This window comes from Mesocricetus auratus, unplaced genomic scaffold (assembly GCF_017639785.1).
Source record: "Mesocricetus auratus isolate SY011 unplaced genomic scaffold, BCM_Maur_2.0 Super-Scaffold_4256, whole genome shotgun sequence".
Classification (NCBI taxonomy): domain Eukaryota; kingdom Metazoa; phylum Chordata; class Mammalia; order Rodentia; family Cricetidae; genus Mesocricetus; species Mesocricetus auratus.
In genome coordinates, this window is record NW_024429182.1 from 53,066,800 (window position 1) to 53,092,195 (window position 25,396).

At 49.9% G+C, this 25,396-nt stretch overlaps 4 protein-coding genes across 8 annotated transcripts in view; 3 read left to right on the forward strand and 1 right to left on the reverse strand.

The window, feature by feature from the left end:
• Positions 1 to 800: 800 nt before the first annotated feature.
• On the reverse strand, positions 801 to 3,798 carry Mrpl11 (mitochondrial ribosomal protein L11). Its single transcript, XM_005088031.4, has 5 exons — positions 3,573 to 3,798; positions 3,116 to 3,211; positions 2,718 to 2,811; positions 2,471 to 2,630; positions 801 to 1,091 (listed from the first exon to the last, which is right to left on the reverse strand). The coding sequence occupies exons 1-5, from the start codon at positions 3,693 to 3,695 to the stop codon at positions 986 to 988; spliced, it is 579 nt and encodes a 192-aa protein (XP_005088088.1). The 5' UTR covers positions 3,696 to 3,798; the 3' UTR covers positions 801 to 985.
• A 1,423-nt stretch (positions 3,799 to 5,221) lies between these two features.
• On the forward strand, positions 5,222 to 5,666 carry LOC101824143 (cytochrome c oxidase subunit 6B1). The gene has a single exon (XM_040749942.1). The coding sequence runs from the start codon at positions 5,280 to 5,282 to the stop codon at positions 5,538 to 5,540; it is 261 nt and encodes an 86-aa protein (XP_040605876.1). The 5' UTR covers positions 5,222 to 5,279; the 3' UTR covers positions 5,541 to 5,666.
• Positions 5,667 to 9,215: 3,549 nt separating this feature from the next.
• Positions 9,216 to 20,444, forward strand: Peli3 (pellino E3 ubiquitin protein ligase family member 3). 3 transcript variants are annotated; one of them, XM_005064032.4, is made up of 7 exons: positions 9,216 to 9,371; positions 10,454 to 10,606; positions 13,817 to 13,946; positions 16,015 to 16,116; positions 17,349 to 17,543; positions 17,834 to 18,022; positions 19,444 to 20,444. In XM_005064032.4, exons 2-7 carry the CDS (start codon positions 10,455 to 10,457, stop codon positions 20,011 to 20,013), a joined length of 1,338 nt encoding a protein of 445 aa, XP_005064089.1. In that variant the 5' UTR covers positions 9,216 to 9,371; position 10,454; the 3' UTR covers positions 20,014 to 20,444. The 3 variants fall into 3 exon arrangements, with proteins under 3 accessions (XP_005064089.1, XP_040605914.1, XP_040605899.1); XM_040749980.1 differs by lacking the exon at positions 9,216 to 9,371 and adding an exon at positions 9,608 to 9,922; XM_040749965.1 differs by lacking the exon at positions 9,216 to 9,371 and adding an exon at positions 9,608 to 9,917.
• A 3,276-nt stretch (positions 20,445 to 23,720) lies between these two features.
• Positions 23,721 to 25,396, forward strand: part of Dpp3 (dipeptidyl peptidase 3) — a 22,951-nt gene continuing 21,275 nt past the window's right edge. Inside the window, exons 1-2 of one of the 3 annotated variants that reach the window (XM_005064034.4) lie at positions 23,721 to 23,808; positions 25,012 to 25,286. In XM_005064034.4, coding sequence (XP_005064091.1) covers positions 25,017 to 25,286 — 270 coding nt within the window. In that variant the 5' untranslated portion in view covers positions 23,721 to 23,808; positions 25,012 to 25,016. Of the gene's footprint in view, positions 23,809 to 24,711; positions 24,893 to 25,011; positions 25,287 to 25,396 lie in introns of those variants that run through there. The other 2 variants (XM_013115215.3, XM_040749956.1) reach the window with 2 other exon arrangements.

Here is a 25,396-nt window from a genome sequence, read left to right on the forward strand (position 1 = left end):
TTATATGAGTTGTCATGGTCATGGTGTCTTTTCATAGCAATAGAAATCCTAAGACAACAAGCATGCACATGGTGCACATACATACAGGCAAAACAATCACTTATAAAAGAAAATGAGCCAGGCAATGGTGGCACATGCCTTTAATCTTAGCACTCAGGAGGCAGAAGCAGGTGGATCTATGTAAGTTCGAGGCCAGCCTGAATTCCAGGACAGTCAAGGACACACAGAGAAACTCTGTCTTGGAGAAAAATAAATAAATAAAATCATTATTTTTTTTTGCTTGCCTTTCAACACAGGGTTTCTCTGTGTAACAGTCCTGGCTGTCCTAGAACTTATTGTGTAGACCAGGACCAGGCTGGCCTTGAGCTCACGCAGATCTACCAGATTCTGCCTCCCAAGTGCTGGGATTAAATGCATGCACCACCACTACCACCACCACCATTTGGCTTAATAGATGTTTTTAAAGTGGGGTCTGGTGGAAGGTGCTGAGGTATCCCACCTTCCTTATTGTTGGCTTTAAGGAAGAAACTGTTTCAAGTGAGGTTACTTCTCATAAATGGTCCTATGCATGTGACTATTTCCACTAAACCATGTAGTGACACAGCCAAGAGAGCCCTTGCCAGACACCAGTACCACAAATGAGAAGCCAAATAGATACTTTTTTCTTTATAAGTACCAAGCTTTGGTAATCTGCTTGGCATTAAGACTCCTGTTCACTTGTGGGGCAGCTCACAGCTGTGAAGGTTGATGACTGTCAGTATTAGTCCCCATCTCTGGGTTCTCAAGAGGGAAGCTGAGAGTGGGTGACAAAGGATGTTTATTCAAGCTTGACCCCTTGGCACAGCCATATATACAGAAATATATGAAGTCAGGAAACTATAAATTGTGTTGCCATGAAGTCCCTTCCTCTCCTTTGGTTTAGCTTTCTTGGTAGGCTTCCTTCTTGGCCTCTTCTTTCAAAATCCCAGAGTGTGGAAGGCTGGGGTCACTTCTTGGCAGCCTCTGCCCGGGCTGCCAAATCTGCCTCTTTCTGAGCAGCCAAAACCACGGCTCGTTCCTTCTGGAAAGCTGCCAGCTCTTCTGCACCTAGGCTGCAGGTGGACAAAGATGGTTAGTGAGTGGCGGGTCCTGGCACAGACCCCCAGCTGCCCCTACCCTTTGCCCTCCCTGGACTCCCAACTTCCATACCTGTGTTCATGTCTCTTCTGCCTGGACCCGCACAGTGGGATGTCTGAGGTAACCACAGATACACTCCACGTTCCCATACCTTTGATTCCCATCACTTAACCTGTGGCCTCTACTCTCCCATTGGTATTTACTAGGCCTTCCTTTGAGCCACAAACACTTCACATGAGGGATTCACAGGCTGTATGTAGACACTCCCCTCTATGCCCCACAAAGTAAGGACCTGAAGAAACATCAAGGCTATCTGTGCCCTACCCTGCCTCCCTGATGACCAACCAATACCAGCCTTGCTGCAGACTATGACATCTGCAGTCAGAGGCCTGTGACGACTGTCCCTGTTCCAGTCTCTGATATGGTCTGGGTCAGATGCTCTCCCAGTGACTAGTTACTTCAAGGAAACAATTCCTGAGGGCATCCAAAGCCGACTGACGAGGGCAGTTGTTGGCCTTAGGATGAAGTCTGAAGGTGGGACAGCTCAAAAGTTCCTCCCCGACTGCTCCTTGCTTCAGACCATGTCCCAGTCCAGCTCTAGACAAGACTCCTAGACCACAGTGACTGTAGCTCCAGCCCCTAACCTCTCCTTGTTCACTGCATTTTCCCACTGTTTTTGGAACATTTGCTCCCTTACCCTCCTTTTCCTGGGCTGTTTTGATGTTACCTCCTTCAAAGAGTCCTCACTGACACACAAGGTAAAAGCAAGAACTCTCCTCTCTGCTCTCATGACATCCACTGATTTTTTTTTTCAAGACAGGGTTTCTCTGTATTGCTTTGGAGGCTGTCCTGGAACTCCCTCTGTAGACCAGGCTGGCCTCGAACTCAAGAGATCTGCCAGCCTCTGCCTCCCGAGTGCTGGGATTAAAGGCGTGCGCCACCAACGTCCGACATTAGCATGGTTCTTATGAAGCATATTCCAAATGAACAGATGAGGCTTCCACCTATATCCTTCTGCTAGAACCACAGGTCCTTCAACTTAAAAACTACATGTACCTAGGCAGTTATGGCGCACGCCTTTAACCCCAGCACTTGGAGGCAGACACAGGCAGACCTCTGAGTTTGAGGCCATCCTGGTACACAGAGCCAATTCTTGAACATCTAGGGCCACACAGAGAAACCCTGTCTCAAACAAACAAACAAAAAAGCAAAAACTCTACACGTATGAAAATGTCATAATGAAACCTATGGTGTATAACTAAGACATGCTGTAAAATTCTTAAACCTGACGATTTCACTATACCAGGCCCTCTCACTTTACTCCCAAATAAGAGCTTCCTCTGAGGATACTCACTCCTTCACCACACGGATGCCCAGGGACCGGGCAGAGCCAATGATGGACCGGACCACAGAGGACAGGGGCACATCTTGCATGGCGAAAGCCTCATCCTTAGCCTTGACACTGGCAATTTCATATATGTGCTTCAAACTCACCAGGCCTGCTACCTCTTTCCCTGGGAAGAAGCAACAGATGTTCCAGCTGTCACTACTTTTTCCTGGATGTATTATCAGAGTTTCAGGAGCTCAACTCTCGTCCTCACCTGTCTGCCGGGCCCCCTTCTCAATCCCGGCTGCTGCCTTCAAGAAGTAGGAAATAGTGGGTTGCCCAATCTTGAGCTCAAACGTCCTGTCGGGCTTGATAGAAAGAAAGACATGGAGAATTTCTTGGCTTTCTATTCAGGTCCAGGGAATTTGCAATGTCCCTTTTCTTCTCAAATCAACTTGCCTTTCTGTGGTGTTTCTAACACCACAAAACCATAGCACACATCATGAAAGACATGAACAAAATATGGCAGGACTAAGATCGGTCAGAGAAATTATGGTCTAGGCGTCACTGTGTACATGAGAAAAGTGGGGGGTGACAACCAGGTTCGGGACAGAGAAGCCACCCCGGGCGACTAGTTTCGAGCGCCAAAGAGTACAGAAGAATGAGCTGCACCTTCACAAAAATCTTTGTAGGCAGGGGAATGCCTTCTTTGATGTCCTTTGTCTTCTCGTTGAACTCTTTGCAGAACTGGTTGATAGAGACACCTCGCTATGAAGAAAGCATAAAGCTAAGTGTAGGAGTTAACGGGTTTCCGCCACCCAGCAGCCCCTGTCCCTCCCCTCCTTCGTCTTCATTTCTGTGTTCCTATATTTCTTCTACGCAGATTCAAGTGCAGCTTCTTGTCGGGACGATTCGTCCGCAAGGTCGCACTTAATCAGCAACTAGCCAACTGGGAAGGGTCAGAGAAGCCGAGGTCAAAAGAGACTACGAAAGTAACAAGAGACATAAGGCCTGCAGTGTGAATGGCGGAGACACGTTTAGAAGCGAGACTTCCCGGCTCCAGAGCGCGTTCCCATCTACCCACTACCACCCTCCCGTGTCCCCCCAGGCCGGCTTCCAGACACTACACCTGCCCCAAGATGGGGCCCAGTGGGGGCCCAGGCATAGCTTGGCCAGCTCGCACGATAGCCCGGATCACGCCTCCAGCCTCCGGCTTCCTGAGGGCCCGGGTAACCCGGCTTAGCTTCGACATGATGCGGGATCTTCAGTCTCAGTTTGCCTTCGAGCCGCAAGAGCTACGCCCTGGGCGCTGCCATTTTGGGTCAGAGGTCACGGGTCCTCAGGTTGGGCTACGGTAAGTGAGGCCGACAAAGAATAGCCTAGTTTTAATCATAGGACTCTCCACCTAAAGGCGGCATAAGGAATAAAAATATCTAAACTTTGCTCTCTGAAGACAGGAAGAGAACCTGCACGGCTTCAGTACTCATTCCCTCAGGAGTGCGCACAGGCTCTAGATTAGACAGCCAAAGAGGAGTGCGGGACCTTGACTCTCCGCACGGCATTGTGGGTATGTAGTTTCAGCGCCTTCCTCTGCGTCTGCTGTTAGATGTGCTCTGGGTCGCCACCTGCCGGACACAGTGTTATCTTAGTGTTTGAAATGGAGCATGTTAATCCAAGTAAGAGTCCCTCGGGTTCCTCATATAGTTTTATGAAAAGCAATTTGATTATAAGTATGGAGTGGGAACAAACCGACAGACCGACCGCTGCTCTTTCTGGCTAAGAACTTGGTCCATATCAGACACAGCCGGGTTCAGGTTAGAATGGCCTGTGCCATGCTCTGCACAACGGATGTTATAGGTGACAGTGCAATAGCACACTGCCTTAGATCAGTGCTTGAACCCGGAAAGCAGTTACTGCTATTTGTGCAAAGGAAACAACCTCCCCAGAGCTTTTTGCACCCTCATTCCAGCTTTGGAGGCTGTCCTGGAACTCGCTCTGTAGACCAGGCTAGGCTGGAACTCACAGAGATCTGCCTGCCTCTGCCTCCCGAGTGCTGGTTTTTGACACAGGGTCTCACTATGTAGACCATACTGGCCTTGGGTTCGCAGAGATCTGTCTTGGCTTCCAACTGCTAGGATCGAAGGTATGTGCCACCACACCTAGCTTCACCTCCGTTTTTTGACACATAGGCCCCCTGTTAGATCAGGATTGATGGAGGCATAAGAGAAGACCCAGACAGCCTCTGCAGAAGCAGATTTTCCTTTTATCAGAAAGGCTTTTAGATACTTAACCCTTAATCCCGATCAAGACCAGTGCCATGAATTTAGGAACATATTGCATCATGTATATGTGATCATGTACATTCTATCACTTTCCCTATACTTTTGGTAAGAAGTATGTCACAGTCCCTACATATACTCAAGGTGAGGGAACTATAAAAGGGAGTGGGTTCCTTAGGACCCTGTCTAACACAGCCTTAAAGACACTGCCAGTAATATCTTTGGCAGGACCAACAGTCCACGCTGCCACCCGTGACAATGTGCAACATAGAAGATGTTCTTGATGAGCTGTGCAGTGCAGCACAGGAGATTTCCAGGAGAAATGTTGAAAGCACTGCCTCATTTTGATTCTTGTTGAAACTAAAATATGAGAGGTGAGATGTAAACTGATTAGGGCACTGCCAAACCAAAAAGCAGTTGGATTTGATGGTTTTGAAAAATTCCAGGCTCGCCAACCTGCAGCAATTAAGAATGGCTTGGGAGGGGGAAGATTAAAAAAAGAACATTTTCGACATTGAGCTGCGGCTTCTCCGGGGCGGTCTCCAGGAGTGAGCACCATGGCTGAAGACATCCAGACTAAGATCAAGAACTACAAAACCGCCCCCTTTGATAGCCGCTTCCCAAACCAGAACCAGACCAAGAACTGCTGGCAGAACTACTTGGACTTCCACCGCTGCGAGAAGGCCATGAACGCGAAGGGGGGTGACGTCTCCGTGTGCGAGTGGTACCGGCGTGTGTACAAGTCCCTCTGCCCTGTATCATGGGTCTCAGCCTGGGATGACCGAAGAGCAGAAGGCACGTTTCCCGGGAAGATCTGACCTGGCTCCGCCCACCTCTCCTGTTCTCGTCCTTCCCATATAGTAAAGGGGGACCTGGGTTTATGATGGTCTCTACCCTGGGACCCTGAATCCTGATGCAACTACTAATAAAAACCCACTGGAAAAGTTAAAAAAAAAAAGAACATTTTCAATTGTGGTCAAAAATTGATATCAAGAGTATGGCTATAAGGACTGGGCATGGTGACACCTATAATCCCAGCACTTGGAAGGTAGAGACAGGAAGATCAGGAGTGCAAAGTCATCCTTGGTTTTACACTGAGTGATAACTGACAAAAGCCAAAACTAGAGAAAAAGAAATCAACTAAGATAACAAATGTTTATGATTTTATTTAACATAAAATCATAATGGGGGCTTGAATGGAGGCCTCACACACCAGGCAAATGTCTCACCACTGGGCTATAACCCCACCATTCTCTTTTACTTTATATTGTGAGACTCACTCTTACTGAATTTCTCAGACTGGCCTGCAATGTTCTCTCTATCCCAGGAGACACAGAACTTGCATTTCCCCTGCTTTAGCCTCTCATATGAGTGACTGGGATGACAGGCCTGTGGTGCCAGGTCTGGGAGCAATGCTTATTATTTCAGTTGCTATGTTTGTTGTTTTAAGACAAGATCTCACTATGCCACCCAGGCTGGCCTCGAACTCTCAGAGACCCATCTGCCTCTGTTTCCTAAGTGCTGAGATTAAAGGCATGTTCAGTTTTGCTGGGGTTTGTTTGTTTGCTTGCTTTTGAGACAGAGTCATGGCGTGGAACTCACTATGTGAACCAAGCTGGCCATCAATTCACAATCATTCAGCCTCAGCTTCCCAAGATCTGGGATTTTGGGAATACGCCACCACATTATCATCACGATGGCACTGTTGCTATCAAGTTATTGAAACAATGGAAAAAGTGATAGAATGTACATGATCACATATACATGATGTCTCCGGGGATCTATGTGAGGAGAAGGGAAAGACTAAATCCTGGTGCCAGACAGAGGAGCCTGTCGCCCATGGAGACACTTCATGGAGTTTTGACAAGTTATCCGGTCACCTTGCAGGGCAGATCTGACCTTCCACACTTCACGTCAGTGACAGCTGAGGCCACAACTTGACCAGGACGGCTTAGTTATGCATAGTTCTTGCCCCCCATTTAAACCTAAAGCTCATACCATCCCTGGAGGAAGGACAGAAGAAAACAGCTCCCTGGCGTCTTGGCAACCTCTAATGCCTCTACTGCAACCTGGTGTGGGGCGCTGACAATGGGGGCTCCAGTTGTTGGCTCACACTTGTGAAATCTGGAGCAAGCCCCCATCCCTCTCTGGGCCTCCATTTCCTCATGTGTAAACTGAGGACTTTAATAATAGTTCAGTACACAGTTATGAGGGCCTTCTCTGGCAGACACTGTTGGAATAAATGAGCAGGACTGCCTCCTTACTATAGGCCTTAAGAATTTAAACCATCCTCCATTGAGGAATTTGTGTGGCTTTCTCAGGGAGGGGGCTTCTAGGAGATTCCTGTGTGACCAATGAGTATATTTCCTTGGCTGCTTGGCTTCAGAACAGTTGGCAAAGCAGTCAGTATTTTCACCTGTTTTTAAGCAGGGAATTAATGGAGTGGGTGTGGTGAACTTACGGGGTTTGGGAGGGAGATTGAATTTGTTCCCTTTTAGGAGCCAGTGGGCAAACTCCCACTCATTCTTTAAAAAAAATTATTTATTTATTATATATACAGTGTTCTGCTCAGACCAGAAGAGGGCACCAGGTTGCATTACAGATGGTTGTGAGTCACCATGTGGGTGTTGGGAATTGAACTCAGGACCTCTGGAAGAACAGTCAGTGCTCTTAACCTCTGAGCCATCTTTCCAGTCCTTCCTATCCTTTCTTTGTGGCAGAAGTCACAGGCTATCTCTTTTGTGCATAGGTCCTTGATTTCCTCATAAAACACACTTCAAACTCAGGGATTGGGACAGACGTATAATTCAGTTGGCAGGGTACTTGCCTAGCACCTATGAATTACTGCATTTGATCCCAAACACTGAATAAACTAGGTGTGGGGCCGTAGACCTGCAATCCCAGCACTTGGAAAGTGGAGACCGGAGAATCAGAAAGTCATCCTAGGCTCTGAGTTCAAGGTTAGCCTGAACTGCATAGAACCCTGTCTCAAAACAAATATACAAATTCAGGGGTTAATTGGCCACTGGGATGTTGTTCCAGATCAAGAGATACTAAGTAGTAGAAGCTCTATCCTTCTATAACTGGCCTTCTAGTTTATGGCAACTTACAAAGTCAGGAGTTCATTAGGTTTGGTGTCCCTTGCTTTTAATCCCAGCTCTTGGGATGCAAAGGAAAACAGATCTCTGTGAGCTGGAGGCCAACCTGATGTACATGGTGATCTTCAAGCCAGCTGGGGCTCCACAGTGAGACTCTGTCTCACAAAGCAAAGCAATGGGTCTAGAGAGATAGTTCAGTGGTTAAGAGCAATGCCTGTTCTTCCAGAGACCCGGAGTTCAGTTACCGGCACCCGGCACCGACGTGGTGGCTCACAACCATTTGTAACTCTAGTCCTAGGGGATCTTAGCTTCCGGTCTCTGCTGGCACCAGGCACACAAGTGGTGCACAGACATATATGGAGGCAAAGCACCCATACACATAAAAATAAGATAACAAAACAGAGAACAACAGCAAAAATAAACAAATAAATAAAATCCGGGGAACAAGAGTCAGAGGTGTTGGTTAGCAGTAAGTGCTTGCTAGGCTGCATAAACCCTAGGCCAGATCCCCACTTGATCCCTCTTATGCGAACTATTTCTGTAAATCTGTTTCGTTCTTGGTGGTGCGGAGGGGAGGCAATTATTGTATCTGCCTCTCAAGGATTAAAAGACCTCACACAAGAGAGCCAGGTACAGACAGAAGAGGTTTTTTTGTTTTTTGTTTTGTAAGCATGTGGTCCAGAGAAACGGAGCACCCAAAGTCGGCTTCCCTTTGAGGATTTACAAAAGATAGGTGCCAAAGGGTAGGTGCGTGCTGGTGGGCGGGGAGGGCAGCTGTAGTGTCCCTGGACACCAAGAGGATCAGAGCCCACCGAAGCTTAAAGAGAGAAAGAAATCGAGCTGAACTGGAAGACAGATCGTCCACGCAAGAGTACCGTAACGGCTTTCCTCAGCTTCCGCGGGTGAAACACCTTCCTCCGCCTCCTCTAGTAGTTTCCTTTTTTCAGCTCGCCCCCGGCTTCCCTCTAATTTCGTGGTGTCCCCAAATGGGAGGCAAGGTCTTGGAGCAGGAGGTGGGGCGTTCCCAGTCTAAGGTTGGGGAAAGCAGCCTCTTGTTTTCTGTGAGAAGACTCCGGTCTTGGGGAGAACCCCGGAGATCGTGGAAGGAGGGTGAAATATCTGGAGCCTGGACTAAGGGAGGGGTCTTGTTGATCTAGTGGAGTCCCTCTACTAGCCAGGAGGGCATAGGGAGTCCCTCATAGAGAAAGACGGGAGGGACTTCATTGGTTCCAGGGGCGGGGCTCAGAAAGGGGCACGGACTCCGGAAAAGCTCTTGGTATAGCGGATTACAGCTAGGCTAAGCCGCAGGAGGCGGAGCCTCAGGCTAAGGCGGGGCTCTAGGGGCGGGCCCTGAGGGGCGGGACGGGGCAAGGGGTGGAGCGTGGAGGTTTGTGTGCTCAACCCTCCCTCCTCGGTCCCCGAGTGTCCCCGCTACGAGACTGCATCGAGCAGCCGCGGGCCGAACCCATCCCGCCGCTGCAGTCCCGGGGCGCAGCAAGGGTGAGGCGGGTGGGGGCGAGCAGCTCCCAGAGAGCCCCGGAGCGCAGCCAGGTGAGGCCGGAGAGGTGGAGGGGCAGAGAAGGGGGGACTGCGCCAGGAGTGTGAGGGGGGCGTGTTTGCGTTTCTGGTGGTGGCGAGGTTAGGGGAGCGGGTCTGAGGGCTAGCGCCTGTGGCTGTTAGCGCGTGGGCGCGTCCCTGCGGTAGCATGTCTGCGTGTGCTGCGCCCGCCTGGGCACAGCCCGCGGTGCTAGGGGTGTGCGGGACTGTCTGCGCGCGCACGCACGCGCGCGCGTGTTTGCGAGAGGCCGCCAGTTGTGTATCTGCGTATGCGCTGGGCAGTCGTTGTGCCCGTCCCGAGCGCGGGGTGCGAGCCTCCCTCGGCGCAGACCCTCCAGTGTTGGGGTTGTTAAATAGTCCGCCTGCGGGGCATCCGCACTGCTTCAGGGGGAGTCCGACTGGGGAGCGCCGCCCCTACAGGCCTCCTGCGACCAGAGCGGCCTGAGGACCGCAGACTGACACCTGAGGGAGGAAGGGGGCGCGCACCCTGGAGGGAATTGGAGGCCTGCCTGCAGTGCCAGGACAAGATGGGGAGACTGAGTAAGGTGGCTGGCAGGAGAAAGATTGATAGGAGAAGGGGGAAAATAGAGTGTGGGAAGGGAAAAGGCAGAAAGGACAGTGCTGGGAGGACAGAGAGCCATTGAGATCAGACAGACCCACAGAGGCCTAGACCTGCAAAGGGTCAGAAAGATTAGCATGAACACATAGATCCAAGAGCCTGACAGAAGGAGTAACTGGGGTGATGGTTTAAGAGCTTAAGCCAGGAACTAAGTCTGAGAGGTAAGGTCCCTTAGGTTCTGACTGCCCCTCTGCCAAGCATTTTCTAGTCAAATATTCCACTGGCCCCATCAAATATCCTGACCCTCTGACTTTGCCATTTCTTTCTTTGCCTTGTCTCATCAATCTCCCTCCTTGATATCCCAGCAACCTCACCGTTTGCAGGGGAAGGCAGAAGTAGTTATAATAACAAGTGTTGAAGGACCACGCTTGCCTTGGCCTAAGGCAGCTTGCCTGAGCTTGAGGGGAGCTGGGGTGGCGTGCTGCAGAGTTCTTTTCTCCTCTCCCACTCTGCTCAGAATGGTGCTGGAAGGAAACCCTGACGTGGGATCCCCTCGGACCTCGGATCTCCAGCACCCGGGGAGCAAGGGCTCTTGCATTCTCTCTTCCCCTGGTGAAGAAGCACTGCCAGGCGAGGAACCCATCAAGTATGGTGAACTCATCGTCCTGGGGTGAGCCTCCCTAGTCCAGGAGTGATGGGCCTTGGGTAACCGCCACCTCAGGTCAGCCAAAACAATGGGCACCAGCTGCCCTCCCCAGGGCTCCTTGCTCTGTTTCTTGTCACCTTCCCAGATGAAAGACAAAATTGACCAAATCCGTATCTGTTCATAATTATATGATCTTTCTGTTTCTCATAAAATTCCTGAGACAATTCTATGGGGTTTTTGTTGTTGTTGTTGTTGTTGTTTTACGAGACAGGGTTTCTCTGTATTGTTTTGGAGGCTGTCGGTCCAGCCCGGCCTCGAACTCACAGAGATCCGCCTGCCTCTGCCTCCCGAGTGCTGGGATTAAAGGCGTGCGCCGCTGCCACCACCACCACCACCTGGCTACTAAGACAACTCTTAACTGCTTGCCAGAGTTTCTAACCAGATGGGGAAAAAAGAGTCTGAAAGCACCTACTGTGTGTAGGTGTAGGGGAAAGAACTCTGGTTCTGTACAAAACTCCTTGGTCCCAAGTTACTGAACTTTCCTGTGCCTCTGTTTCCCCATTTTGAAGACATGGTTGATACTAAGTCATAGCCCTAATGGTTATCTGAAGGAGTTTTTGTAAAGTACATAGGCTGGTACCCAGCACTTACCAAGCATCTGGCAGACAGGTGGTGCCAAGCCTTTTCATGGACATTATTTCATTTCAATCTTCACAAAGATGCTGTGAGGAAACCGAGGCACAGAGAGGGGAAGTGACTGGCCCAAGGCCACACAGCTGGTAAGTGGCAGGGCTGGGATTTGAACCCAGGTCTTCCTAACTGTAGATCTAGCACACTATCACTAAGCTGCAGCTTACTCTCGTGCAACAGATGAGAAAGTGTAGGCTGTAAGAGAGGAATTTATGGGCCTCGATGGCTGGACAGACCTGATTCCTTTCTGGTCTTTCCCTGAATACCTGTACTTCCCATGAAACTCTTCTTCCAGACACAGATCCCTCCTCCTTTCCCTGTGTCTCCTTTTGGCCTCACCTCTACCTCTGCCCTGAAGGCACTACTTGGTTGACTATGGGATCGTGATGGAGATTAACAATACATAACAGTGGCTGTCATTTGATGACTTGTATGTGCCACCTTGCCTTGTGTCCCCACTCCTCACAGGGTTCCTCTGTGTGACCTGGCTGTCCTGGAACTCGCTCTGTAGACCAGGTTGGCTTCCAACTCACAGAGATCCACCTGTCTCTACCTCCTGAATGCCAGGATTAAAGATGTGTGCCACCACTGCCCGCCTAGCCCCCTTGCCTTTTTTCAAATAATAATCGCTGACTCATATCAAGAGTGAGCCAAACTCTGTCAAGCATTTTACAGTGCTTTATCTTGTTTAGTTCTCATACTCAACCTTCCGAGTAGGTTCTGACAAATGAGTTCCGTTTAATAGAGGTTATGTGATGAGTGGAAAAGCCAGGATATATGCCAGGTTCCTGTGCATTCTCAGCCTGCATCCTGACCTGTCTCTCTCTAGACCTGCCTCTGCCCATACTCAAAGTAAAAGAGATATTCCTCGCAGGGGTGCTTATCTCTGAAAAGCAAGTGTTTTGTGTCCTGATGGAAGGAAGGCCCCTGTTTCTGTCTGGGTGCAAGGCCACATAGAAGAAACTACAGACTAAGAGGGGGGCTTTGTTGGCAGCCTTCTGTCCTAAGCAGAGCAGGGAAGCCTCATCAAGCTGTGTATCAGAGCTACTGAAGTCACACATGGAGTCAGGTGGGGTAGCACACACCTCCAATCCCAGCACTCAGGAAGTAAGAGGTAGGGAGGCCAACCTGGGTTACAAGAGACCTTGTCCCTAAATCAACAAAAAGAAGAAAGAGGGAGGGAAGGAAGAAGGGGGAGGAGAAGAGAGAAAAGAAAATATGAGATACCAGGAGGAATCCTGCACCTAGAGAGGCAGAATCTCAGGATAGGTCTAAAGAATATCAACTTTAACAGACTCACTAAATTCTAATTGGCCCTTGTATTTGGCATTTTTTTCTTTTTGAGACAGGGTCTCACATAGCTCATGCTGGCCTCTATCTGTCTCCCTAAGTAGCTGAGGATGACCGTGAGCTCCTGGTCTTCATTCTTCCCAAGTTCTGAGATTTATGTGTGCTAGGAGTTGGACCCAGAGCACTGTACACGCTAGGCAAGCATCCCACCCACTGAGCTACATCCCCAGCCCTATACTTAACCTCATATTTCCTTCTCTAAAGTTCTCTATGACTCCCCGCTACTTACAGAAAAGCTTTCTTAGCTTGGCATTCATATCTCCATACTGTACTTTACCACCAAGTCACCAAATCCTGTCCTCACTAAACCCTGTCAGTCTTAGAGCCTTGGGTTAGAGTCCTCTAAATTGAAGGATTTGCAAGTCTAGGTGGAGTATGACTGCAATCTGGCCTTTTTTTTTTTTTTTTTTTTTTTTTTTTTGCTTCTTAGCTTGAGGCAAATTATTTTCCCTCCTGGGCCTTGACTTGTCTAATTTATAAAATAGGAAGAAAGACATTTCCCTGGCAGGACATTTCACAGATTCCATTAGGTAATTAAAAACACGAAGGACCGGGAACAGAGGCAGCAGTCCATGGCAGCAGTCAAGGCAATGACTCACCTCGTCTTTGCTTCTCATGGTCATTCCCCCTGAATAAAAGCTGGAAAGGAAGGTGGAAATGAGACATGTGGAGATAATGGAGGGAGTGGAACTCAAGGCTGTTTTTCTTTCTTGGTCATTTATGGTGGCTGTGTGATGAATGACCCTTTGCTGCAGAAGTCTTTCCAGTTCTTCAAGCCCACTGTAGGTGTTTCCTCTTCCAGAATCCCAACCCTGGAGTTTTTATCCCAACTGGGGCTTGAGTGTGCTTGGCTTGTGCCTGGGTCTTGGCAGGTGGTACCTGGGTTCCTTGAGAAGCTGGGTCCTCTCCTCCACTGAGGGCACAGACATAACTGCAATGCATGACCTCTACGATCCTAGCACCTGCTGTCACAGCTGAGGCATCCAGGAAACAGTTGACTCATTGCAGGAGGGACCCCAACTCCTGCTCCTCAATGCAGCCATTTGCTGTCTTGGCTCTTCTAGCTTTGGGTAGTTCAAGCATTTGTTTATCAAGGTAGGGTCTACTCTGAGTTGGCATTTTCCATTTTTCTCCAGGTCTCATAGGGGCTCACTCTCTTCTTTATTTCCTCTCACCCCCCCCCAACATACACAGCTACAATGGATGTCTAGCAAGTGGGGACAAGGGCCGCCGCCGAAGCCGCCTGGCACTGAGCCGCCGGCCCCATGCCAACGGAGTGAAGCCAGACATTATGCACCACATCTCCACACCACTCATCTCCAAGGCAAGCAGCTTAACCCAGTGGAATGGATGTCATCCTGTCCTGTGTGTACAGGCCCAGGTCTCAGCCTTGCTAGACCTACAGCCCATGGCGTTTATGGAGCAGGGGAGCCCACAATGCCATTATTCACTCATTGCCTGTTGGCTCAGTAAAGAAATGATAATGATGGGGCTGGAGAGGTGATGGCTCCGTGGGGTAAGAGGGCTTGCTGTGCAAGCATGAAGGTTTGAGTTTGGATCCTCAGCCCTCATGAAACAAAAGCACCCGTGTCTGGAACCCCAGCACTGTTGAGGGCCAAGCCAGGAGGACTGCTAGGGCTTGCTGGCCATCATCTTAACTAAAAAACACAAACTCAGAGCCGGGCGTTGGTGGCACACGCCTTTAATCCCACAGAGGCTGGCAGATCTCTGTGAATTCAAGGCCAGCCTGGTCTACAGAGGTAGTTCCAGGACAGCCTCCAAAACAATACAGAGAAACCCTGTCTCGAAAAATCAAAAGCAAACAAAAACACAAACTCCAGGTTCAGTGAGAGACATAAATCAGAGTGACAGAGGACACCCAATGGCTTTTGTGGGCACAACCCGTGCACACTTTCGCACATGTACCACACCAGAGACACACTCCAAAATGGTGATACTAGACATCTTCTATGGTGTGCCCAATCCTTAACAGCCTTCAGAGTCCTTGCCTGCCATACCCTATTCATTGGTGGAAGTTTTACTCATTTAAAATTTTAAAATTTGTTTTTATGTGTAGATGTTTTGCCTGCATAAATGTCTATGCACCATGAGCATGCAGTGCTTCTGGAGGCCAGAAGAAGGCATTGGATCTCCTGGCACTGGAGTTACAAACCCTTGTTGGGCCGGGCGTTGGTGGCGCACGCCTTTAATCCCAGCACTCAGGAGGCAGAGGCAGGTGGATCTCTGTGAGTTCGAGGCCAGCCTGGTCTACAAGAGCTAGTTCCAGGACAGCCTCCAAAGCCACAGAGAAACCCTGTCTCGAAAAAAAAAAAAAAACCCTTGTTGGAGGGTTGTGAGCTGCCATGTGGGTGCTAGGAATCAAACCTGGGTCCACTGCAAGAGCAGCAAGTGCTCTTAATCACTGAGCCATCTCTCCAGCACCTATCAGTATTATTTTAAAGGTAGCCAAGGGTCCATGAGTGGGATATAATACATGTTCACACAATGTATTAGGGTTCTCTAGGAACTGAACTCATAGAATGAATCCCCATCCACCCATCCATCCATCCACCCACCCACCCACCCACCCATCCATCCATCTATCTATGAATAAATATGGGGGATTTATTAGAATGGCTTAGAGGGTATGGTCCAGCTAGCCAAACAACAGTTGTCTACCAAAGGAAGGGTCAAGAACTCAGTAGTTGTTCTGTCTACGAGGCTGGATGTCTCAGTTGGTCTTCCTTATACTCTGGAATCCTGAAGAAGTAGGCTCTAAAGTCAGTGAAGAAATGGAATTGCCAGCGAGAGGGAGAGCAAGCAGGCAAAGAGCAAGATCTTTCTTCTCCCATGGCCTTTATATGGCTGCCAGCAGAAGGTGTGGCCCAGGTTGGAGGTGGCTCTTACTACCTGAAAAAAAAAATCTTGATTAAAGGTTTATCTTTCCACCTCAGATATCTGGATTAGAAGTGGGTCTTCTCACTTCAATGATTTAATTAAGCAAAAATCCCTCACAGGTGTGCCCCGTTGTTTGGGTTTTAATTAGTTCCAGATATCGTCAAGTTGACAACCAAGAACAGCCATCACACACAATACCAAAGGGAAAACTCTGACTTTAGCAGGTTGGCATGGAAGTTAAGTCTCTGCTGTTTCCAGCTGTGTGGCTGAGGGTCAGCTCTTGTTTCTGACCTGCAATTCCCAACAGTAAAAATGGAACAATAGTACATTTTTGAGATAGCCAGCAGATTAAACAAGAGAGCCAGCTGAGAGCTCTTCTATACAGTCTCCTCTGCGCTGGATGGAGCCAACCCTTTCTGGGAGTGGCTGTTGGGTCTTGAGCTAGCTTCTGGCTCAGAAGTCTACACCTCTCCTGTACCCTTTCTCTTCACTAGGCCCTGAGTAACCGAAGCCAGCATAGCATCTCGTACACACTGTGCCGGAGCCACTCAGTCATAGTGGAGTACACACATGACAGCAACACAGACATGTTCCAGGTATGTCCAGTCTCCCAGCCTCTGTGCTCTGCAGGTCCTGAACACTCATTGTAGTGGGTTGCCCTTCAGATGGGAAAGTAGATGTCTTAGACTGGGTTGCTGACTTTGCAGTCAGTAGCCAGTCAGCAACCCTCAGAGTCAAGACACCTAGAGTTGGGAGGTGATACAGCTTTGGAACTCAGGAGTATAGGATTAAGCCTCATCATGCCTAGGTTCAGCTCTGTGCACTTAACCATTAGGTGACTTTGCACAAGAGTCATTTAACATCTGAGTCTTGTTTTCTTCATCTGTAAAATGAGGTACATAGTAGCTTCCTCCCATGGGAAGAGAACTGAGGTCTTGTACATTAAATGTTTAGCTTAGGCCTAGAGAGATGGGTTAGAGGTTCAGAGCATTTATTGCTCTTGCAAAGGACTCAGGTGCAGTTCCCAGCACTCACATCAGCTGGCTTACAGTGGCCTATAACTCAGTTACAGAGGAATCAATGCTATCTGGCCTCCATAGGTACTTGCACGCCTGTGGTGCAATAAACTCATTAGGCACACATACATATACAGAAATAATAAGTAGGTGTGGTAGCTCACACTTTAATACTAGCACTTGGGAGGTAAAGATAGGTGAATTTGAGGCCAGCCTGATCTACATAGTAAGTTTTAGGCCAATGAAGTCTACATAGTGAGACCCTGCTTAACAGCAGCAACAACAACAAAAAAGTCTTTAAGGATACGTTCTTACTAAAATTTAATTTTTTGTTACTATTCTAGGGTGTCACTTTTTACTTGGTCTATGAGCACATGAGCTGGTTCTTACTGAGTGGGGTGTGTCTCAGAGATATGGGGACACAGAGCACAAGTCGCTTCATGCCACAGCTAATCAGATGTACAGAACCTGCATGCAAGGCCAAAGGGCCAAGAGCAGTGGTTCTCAGCCTGGTGCACTCGACCCCATTGGGGGGTGGAATATCAGATATTTACATTATGATTCATTACAGTAGCACAATTACAGTTATGAAGTAGTAGTGAAATAGCTCTATGGTTGTGGGTCACCACAGTGTGAGGAGCTGTATTAAAGGGTCACAGCATTGGGAAGGTGTAGAATCTCTGCTCTAGAGAGCTGTGGTGTGCTACCCTCTTTGGGTCTCGCCTCTTGATTGTTTGGTGGCTGCTGAGATGCTGGGTCAGAAACCTGTGAACTTTGCCTGTGCATGTGTTTTTGCCCTCCTCTCCTTGTAGATTGGCCGCTCTACCGAAAACATGATTGACTTTGTGGTAACAGACACATCTCCTGGCGGAGGAGCCACAGAGGGCCCTTCTGCTCAAAGCACCATCTCCCGCTATGCCTGCCGCATCCTCTGTGACCGCCGACCACCCTATACTGCCCGCATCTATGCTGCTGGCTTTGATGCCTCTAGCAACATTTTTCTTGGAGTGAGTGAGCCCCCAGGCAGGGCTAACCCTTCAGCAGAGTGTGCCGAGGGGAGAGAGGCTGGGGAGATGCTGCAGCCTAGAGTGATGGGCCAGTACATAGCCATTCTCTGCAGCAGCACTCTTGCTTTAGCAGTACACTTCTTGAAGAAGCAAAGTGAGGTACAAAGAGGTTAGTGATGCCCACGACCTTTCTGGGAATCCCAGACCTTGGAGGTGGGAGGACAACGCCTGTGGCATGCAGCCTTTGGGGTACTCCTGGGGTTGTGAGCTTATCCTCCATGTGGTCCTAGGAGCGCGCAGCCAAATGGAGGACTTCTGATGGTCTGATGGATGGCCTGACAACCAACGGGGTCCTGGTGATGCACCCAGCAGGTGGCTTCTCCGAGGACTCTTCCCCAGGTGTCTGGAGGGAGATCTCTGTCTGCGGGAATGTGTACACATTGCGGGATAGCCGCTCAGCCCAGCAGCGGGGGAAGCTGGTAGGTGGCCTCCTCCATTTCTCCCCAACTTTTCCAGGCCCTCATAATCAGTTCATTGCTTTTCTAAGCTGGGAGATGACCTACAGTACTTCTCCCCAAGAGTCCCGCTAGGCCCTGGTGAACCCCAGGCCCAGCATGTTCTTGACACTTGTCACTTACCCCACAGACAGGACCAGAGCAAGGTCCTAACACATAGTTGCATACTGCCAGGATCCAGCAGATGATATGAAGTAGAACTACACAAATGCACTGTGTAGAACAAAATGGCTTTGAGGATGCCAGCAGCTTAGGAAAATCACATCCTCTTCCAAGGGTGACACTTGGTCTGTGTATGAGCAGTTTATAGCCCAGAGTGTTGGCAGCTTATACCGCATCTGTTACATTCAGGGAGGTTTAGTGTTTTTATTCGTTCCCAGCAGGAAATGGCCTTTAGAGTAGTTCTTATACTGTTGGTCCAGAGTCATCCCTCCAATGCTGCTTAGAGCACTAACGCTAGGTGCTGGGAGTGAATTATAGGAAACACAGAGCCATATAGCCAGATTCCTTGACTGGGCCATACAGAATTTTCCCCAGGTGTCAGCACATGGAAAGGTTATGCGTTCTAGGCCAGCTGGGGCACATAGCAAGAACCTGTCTCAAAATCAAACCAGGAAGACCCAGGTTTGATTCCCAGCATTCACATGGCAGCTTACAGCCATGTATAACCCTAGTTCCAGAGGCTCCAACACCCTCTTCTGGCCTCCATGGTCACTAGGCATGCATATGGTCCATAAACATACATATAGACAAAACACTCCTAAAATTAAACAATACAAAAAGCAAATCATGCACATGAATGTGACACAGATGTATACTTGTTACATACCCACAGTATAGCAGGCATGGGTCTATGTCTTGTCTGGTTGGCTTATTTAGTCTTTACAAGGCCCACCACTTGAGATATGGAATCCATTTTAAGGTCCAGGAGACCAAGACACAGAAGTTAAGTTATTCTCTCAGATGAGTAAGACTAAGATTCAAACCCAGGCTCTCTGTCTCTAGAGTTCTTGCTGTGATCCATGATCCTTAGGACAGCTGCTTTGGGCTAAGTAGCCAGTGTGCACCATGGGAGGTGTTTGCTCTCTGCTATATCCTACTTCTGACATTATGGGAGAGCTTTGGAAAACCTTTCAAAAACCCTTACTTTGAGCCAGACCTCCTGATTTGACCTATAAAGCTACCAAAGCCCAGGTCCTAGTGAGAACAGGGGCTGTATGTACTTGGGGGCATCTGTCTTCCTTGTTTCAACTGGCCTGCTTGCTGGCTTAGTGTGTTCTCTCCAGGGAATGTCACTGGCCAGATAGGTGGCTTCTCTGGTGTGAGGCTGCCTGATGGCAGGGCCAGAGAGCTCTTGGGCTAAGGCCTTCTGCTGCCTCCGGCAGGTGGAAGACGAGTACAACGTCCTGCGAGATGGTTCGCTCATCGACCTCTGTGGGGCCACGCTGCTGTGGCGCACTCCAGCAGGGTTGCTGAGGGCACCCACACTGAAACAACTGGAGGCCCAGCGGCAGGAGGCCAACGCAGCACGGCCTCAGTGTCCTGTGGGCCTCAGGACCTTGGCCTTCCCCAGTCCAGCCCGTGGCCGCACAGCACCTGAGAAGCAGCAGCCCTGGGTCTACGTCCGTTGTGGTCATGTCCATGGCTACCATGGCTGGGGCTGCCGGAGGGAGCGAGGCCCTCAGGAGCGCGAGTGTCCTCTTTGCCGCCTTGTGGGACCCTATGTGCCCCTGTGGCTCGGCCAGGAGGCTGGTCTCTGCCTGGATCCTGGGCCACCCAGCCATGCTTTTGCACCCTGTGGCCATGTCTGTTCTGAGAAGACTGCCCGCTATTGGGCCCAGACACCACTGCCGCATGGCACCCATGCTTTCCATGCAGCCTGCCCCTTTTGTGGGGCGTGGCTCACCGGTGAGCATGGCTGTGTCCGCCTAATTTTCCAGGGACCACTGGACTAGACTCTCCAGGGTCCTTGCTGCCAAGCCCGCCTGCCCATGCAGGTCCCCCATATCCTGCTGTTCAGAGGGAGCTCTGCATGTGGGACTGTGCCTGCTGGCAATAGCCACACCAGGTGGTCATATTGGATGAGCTGTGGCCCTCCCCTCAACTCTAGCCTCTAAGAGGATCCCTGAGATCTCTATCCCAGACACACTGATGGGGACTTTAGCACCAGCTCTGCCCCAGGCTGATGGAGGGCGCCCCATGGCCCTGCCCTTCCTGGGGTATACTACACCGTGCCGCCTACACTGTGCCCCTGGGGGAGTGAAGGGGCCGTGGCCCCTGACTTCCAGCTTAGTTTGGTTGTGCACTGAACCTGCCAATCCAGTAACAGCTATTCCTTCCTCCTGTCGCTGCCCTGGATTGTTCTATAAACCTTGCTGCCCTCACAGACCCACGTGTCCCACATGAATGCAATACCTCCAGCCCTCAGTGAGCAATGAGTGGGCAGGCAGGATAGTGCCAAGTGGTGGACACGTGGAAAATCAGGTTCTGCACCTGGTGGAGTTCACAGCCTTGTGGAGGGTAGGCAGCTTCATGGGTGTTAGGGTCAGACAATTCTAGGGCTAGAGGACAGTGCTTGCTGGATTTGGGAAAGTAAAGGGCTTCATGGAGGAGGTGGCACAGGAGCTCAGCCTCCATGCTGGCTTGGAATCTTCCAGGCCCACAAGGTAAGGGCTCTGTACCCTCTTGGCACAGGCTCAGGGTAAGGAAGCAGGGAAGGAGAAACAGATTAAGGGATACTGGAGAATAGCATGTGGTCATGCTTGGTAGAGAATCCAGATCCTAACAGTAATTACAGCTGTGTTCATTGAGTACTCATTAGGTACCAGGGCTCTGTCTCCACTTGGGTTCATAGACAGATAAGGTTACAATCTAGTTGCAAGCCATTATTGGAACTACCCCCTCTCAGATCATCCTAAAGCTGGGCAGGACTGAGGCAAGGCAGTTTAGAGTCTTTCATGGAGAAGCTGAAGAACAGATGGATATCCACCCGCCCAGTGCCCAGCGCCATGCAGGGCCCCGGCAATGAGCAAGGACTCCCACTTAGAGGATGACCTGTGGGACTAATGCCAGAAGCTGATCACCACATCCTGCTGGCCACCTAAACGTGCTGGGGTTGTCCTGAGAACTTGGACGACCTAAAACTAGAGTCACATTTTGAACGGCAGACACCGCAAAGGCAGGATGGAGTTTGGAGGGCAGCCTGGGTGATGGACAACAGCATAGAAGAGCAGGGAAAATGCCTAACCAGTATCTCAGGTCAACAGAAAAAGAGTGATGGGATCAGGGTTGTAGGCTGGGACCTGGTGGACCTTGGTGACTGTGGAAGTCAAGTCAGTGCCAAACTTCTCCCTACTCCTCCTGTTGGTGAGTCAGATCTTCATGTGAACCAAGGGCTGAGCTGGGGTTTCCTCCTGACCATTCAAAGGGGAGTGAACCAGGAAAACAGGTAGACTATAGAGAAATAAGAGGAGGTGGCTCTGAGTGTGGGTGTGACCTTATCCTCAGTGCAAGACAGAAACCAGAGCTTTAGGGAGGTGCAGATTCCACAAGGACCTGCCCAAGGCCACACAGCTGGTTGAGGCCACAAAGACCAGATTTGGGCTATTGAGAGGACAGAAGGCAGCCATCACAGAGCAGACTGCATCACACAGCTATACAGCGGCGCCGGAGTGTAAGGGGACATTTCAGCCTTCCCAGCAAAACACTAGAAATGAAACTCTGTTCTTGCTAATGACCCAGTTGGGGACCAGGCAGGGTATCTCATTTTTGGTGTTGAATCTCAGACTCTGGGAGGAGCGACAAACAAAAGGTAATTTTGCCTGGGCTCTGAAGAACTCAGGCTGCTGCTGGGATGCAGCCCTTGAGCTTCAGGTCCCACAATTGTTAAATGGAGTGACAGTCTCTAAGGCCAGGCATGGTGGTATGTGCTTGTAACACCAGCATTTGGTAAGCTAAGGAAGGAGGATCGAGTGTTCAATGCTAGCCCAGGCTATATGACAAGACCCTGTCTCAAAAAAAGTACTTTGTTCACCAGGTGGATGGAAACATACAGAAAAGCCGTGACTCGTTAATAGAATGTGCTATGGTCAGAGAGGAGAGTGGGGGGGAGGCAGGAGGAGGGAACAGTGTAATAGAAGTCTTAGGAAATCAAAGATCCTCTTAGTCAAAGTTTTTCCAACTGTGCAATTGGTACAAAAGTGATATGCTATCTCAGGGGTTTTGCAAGAATTAAATGAGGTTCTGTATGGCAAGCTGCTGGTAAAGGACTTCATTCAATAAGTACTTGCATTAATTGAGATTATAAAATGTCATCATGCAGCTTGGTTGGGGGTCTTGGGTACTGGGAAACTTCACCTGCCTGAGCTACCCCTTGATAGTTATGGACAGCTCTACCTCTCCTACCTGGTTATGGTTACACTTCAACTTCATCTGAGTCAGTCAACTTTGTTATAAAAACAATGAAAAACGGCGAAAGGAAAGAAGGGAGTTTCCTTAGGACATAAACATTTTTTACAGAATTACCTCTTATAATGACACACGCCAGAGTCAACAGCTACTAGCATTGTGGTGACAAGCCCGTCTTGGGCACCTTTGTGAATAAGAAACTGTTGCCTGTGCTGCACATTGGTTTCACTGGGCCTCATACTTAGGTGTGGCAAGGAGAGTGTTGGATTTCAGTTCTTTTACACAACCCTAGGGGGCAGCACTTTCCCTTGACAGTTGCACATCCCTTGGAGCAGATTCACTTACTAGTCCTGAAGTAAAGCTGACAGAGCTCAAGAGTCAGAGAAATGATCCACCTAAAGTCACATAACCGGTAGGTGACAGCAGTCTGATTTCACCTTAGGCAACACACGTCAACACTTGCAGACAGCAGGAACTTGCACATACTACGGGTCACTCAGACAGACACGCTAATGACTACTAAGAGCAGACAGTGTGCTTGCCTGCATCCTGGGCTGCCCCTGAGTAGCCAGAGACTGCTTTTCTGTCCAGTAAACGGCTGCACCAAGAAAACACCGGCTCCTTGCTGCCTCGTCTTCGCGTGTGTTAAGGAAACTGGGATTTCGAATGTTTAAAGATTGCTTCCAATCCCATGGTGAGCCTGTGAAGCGCCTGTACGATTTTTCTGCACTCTTGAGTGGGTGGAACTACCTCTGTTCTGCCAGTAGTTTCTTCGCATGTAGCCTCCACTCTTTACAAGACCTTTGCGGTCTCCAAATAGCATCTTCAAATCCAGAGAGGAGGGGGATCCACATTGCTACAGTGTTTCTAAGTGCAAGTTGCTAACCGCCAAACCCAGGTTGGAGGGACACTGGAAGTGAAACCCCAAATAGAGCAAGGTCCCAGCTACATGTTGGGGGCTATTGATGTATAGGGACCCTTATGTTTGGGGACTTTGTCAGTACCCTCTGTCTGCGCCAGGCAGCAGTCACGTGGGTTACAGAGATATCCAAACCACTTCCTGAACCCTTCCCCACCCTCGCCACTCCTCGGGAGCGAGTGTGTCCAGCGGACAAAAGGCCAAGGCCTCAGGGCTCTTCTAAGCAAGCACCACCCATAGCGCCCGGGGGCGGTGAGTGGATGAGGGGGAGGCTCTGTCTTCGGCTCGTACACTGGCTGTAGCCGCCGCCCATCTGATCCCAGGGACCAGACAATTGGTTGGTGGGGGCGGGGCTTGTGAAGGCCCAATGATTGGGGGGGGCCGGAAGCAGGAAGTGAGTTTGCGAACGGAGCAGCTGCTGCAGGTGAGGTGCGGAGCCCTGATTTCGGGGTCATGGTGTGTCATCTTTAGGGGATCAGAGCGTGGCCGGGCTGTGCACGCAAGATCATCCTCTTTATGTCCACCCTTCAGTGCCTCGTCCAAATCTCTCCCTGCTTTCGGACCGAGGAGGCTTTCCGGGCAGTAAAGAGTTAACACCACTTTCTGAGCCCAGGCGACTGGTAGTTGGGGCGGAGCTGCGCGAATGGGGAGCAGGGAGAGTGGAAACGCGTGCTTAGTCAGGGGCGGGGCGTGGAGAATGCGGCGAGTTGGGAATTCCCTGGGTCCCATCTGGGCTGCATAGCTTTGAATAAGTTGCTTGTTTTCCAAATGTCAGTGTCTCTATCTGGAAAATGGGTTGTGACCTTGTACGGCTTCCCAGGTGTAGCAACAGAAGAAAGCAGGGTGATGGAGGGCTGAAGAAAAGAGAAGAGACTGGGTCAGATGCTGGGAAGGAAAAGCATACAAGAATATCACTTTTCCTTTGGGTTTACTTTTTACTTGTTTTTTGACAGGGTTTCATGTACCCCAGACTGGCCTTTGAGTCCATCCCAGGGCCTTGTTGGTGCTAGGCAAACAAACACTGTGTCAGCTGAGTCGCATCCCTGCCCCGGAAGTGGCCTCTTTAATTTGCATATCCAGCCGTTAAGATTGGTGTCTTCTCCATAATCAGTTTTACAGAGGAGGAAAGAGATGCAGGAAAGTGAAGAGACTGGCTTGGATTTTAGAACTCTTTGATGAAGCAGATTGGAACAGGGGGTGGGTGGGAAGCCAGACACCTGCCTTGGTCAGCAGTGATGGACAGAGGTATTGAGGTTCTGAACCAAGAGGCATGGAAGTCTGAGAAGGTGGAGGTGGGTGAGACAGGGCGTGGCCTGGCCTGGGAGTCAGCATCCAGGGTTTATTCGGCAGATTCCTTCTTTGTATGCTCAGGAAAAAAGTCTTGGATCTTTGAGCCTCAGTTTCCCCGTCTATAATATGAGGTAGTTGGACTCAGACTTTAAGTCTGAGAGGCCAAAGGCCCAAACTGGCCCACTAAGTATTTGAGTCTTTGAATTTCAGCACATCAGGTGAGTGGATGCTACTGGATCACGCCCCCCTGGGCTTTTGGGTGAAGTTAGCTCATGAGAGGTCAGAACAGACGTGCAGATGGTATGTTCTCTGAGATGGCTGTGATATGTCCTTGCAGGGCCCATGGCAGATACCCAGTACATCCTGCCCAATGACATCGGTGTGTCTAGCTTGGACTGCCGGGAGGCCTTCCGTCTGCTGTCACCCACAGAGCGCCTCTATGCCCATCACCTGTCTAGGGCTGCTTGGTATGGAGGCCTGGCTGTGCTGCTCCAGACCTCCCCTGAAGCCCCCTACATCTATGCTCTGCTTAGCCGTGTCTTCCGTGCCCAAGACCCTGACCAACTGCGACAACATGCCCTGGCTGAGGGCCTTACCGAAGAAGAGTATCAGGTCAGTTCTCACAGGCCAGCCTGGCTTTCTGAGGGGCTTCTAGAAGGATGTGAAGGACCAGGATCAAGGGACACAGTTCTCTTTCCAACTAGGTAGAGGATTAGACTGAA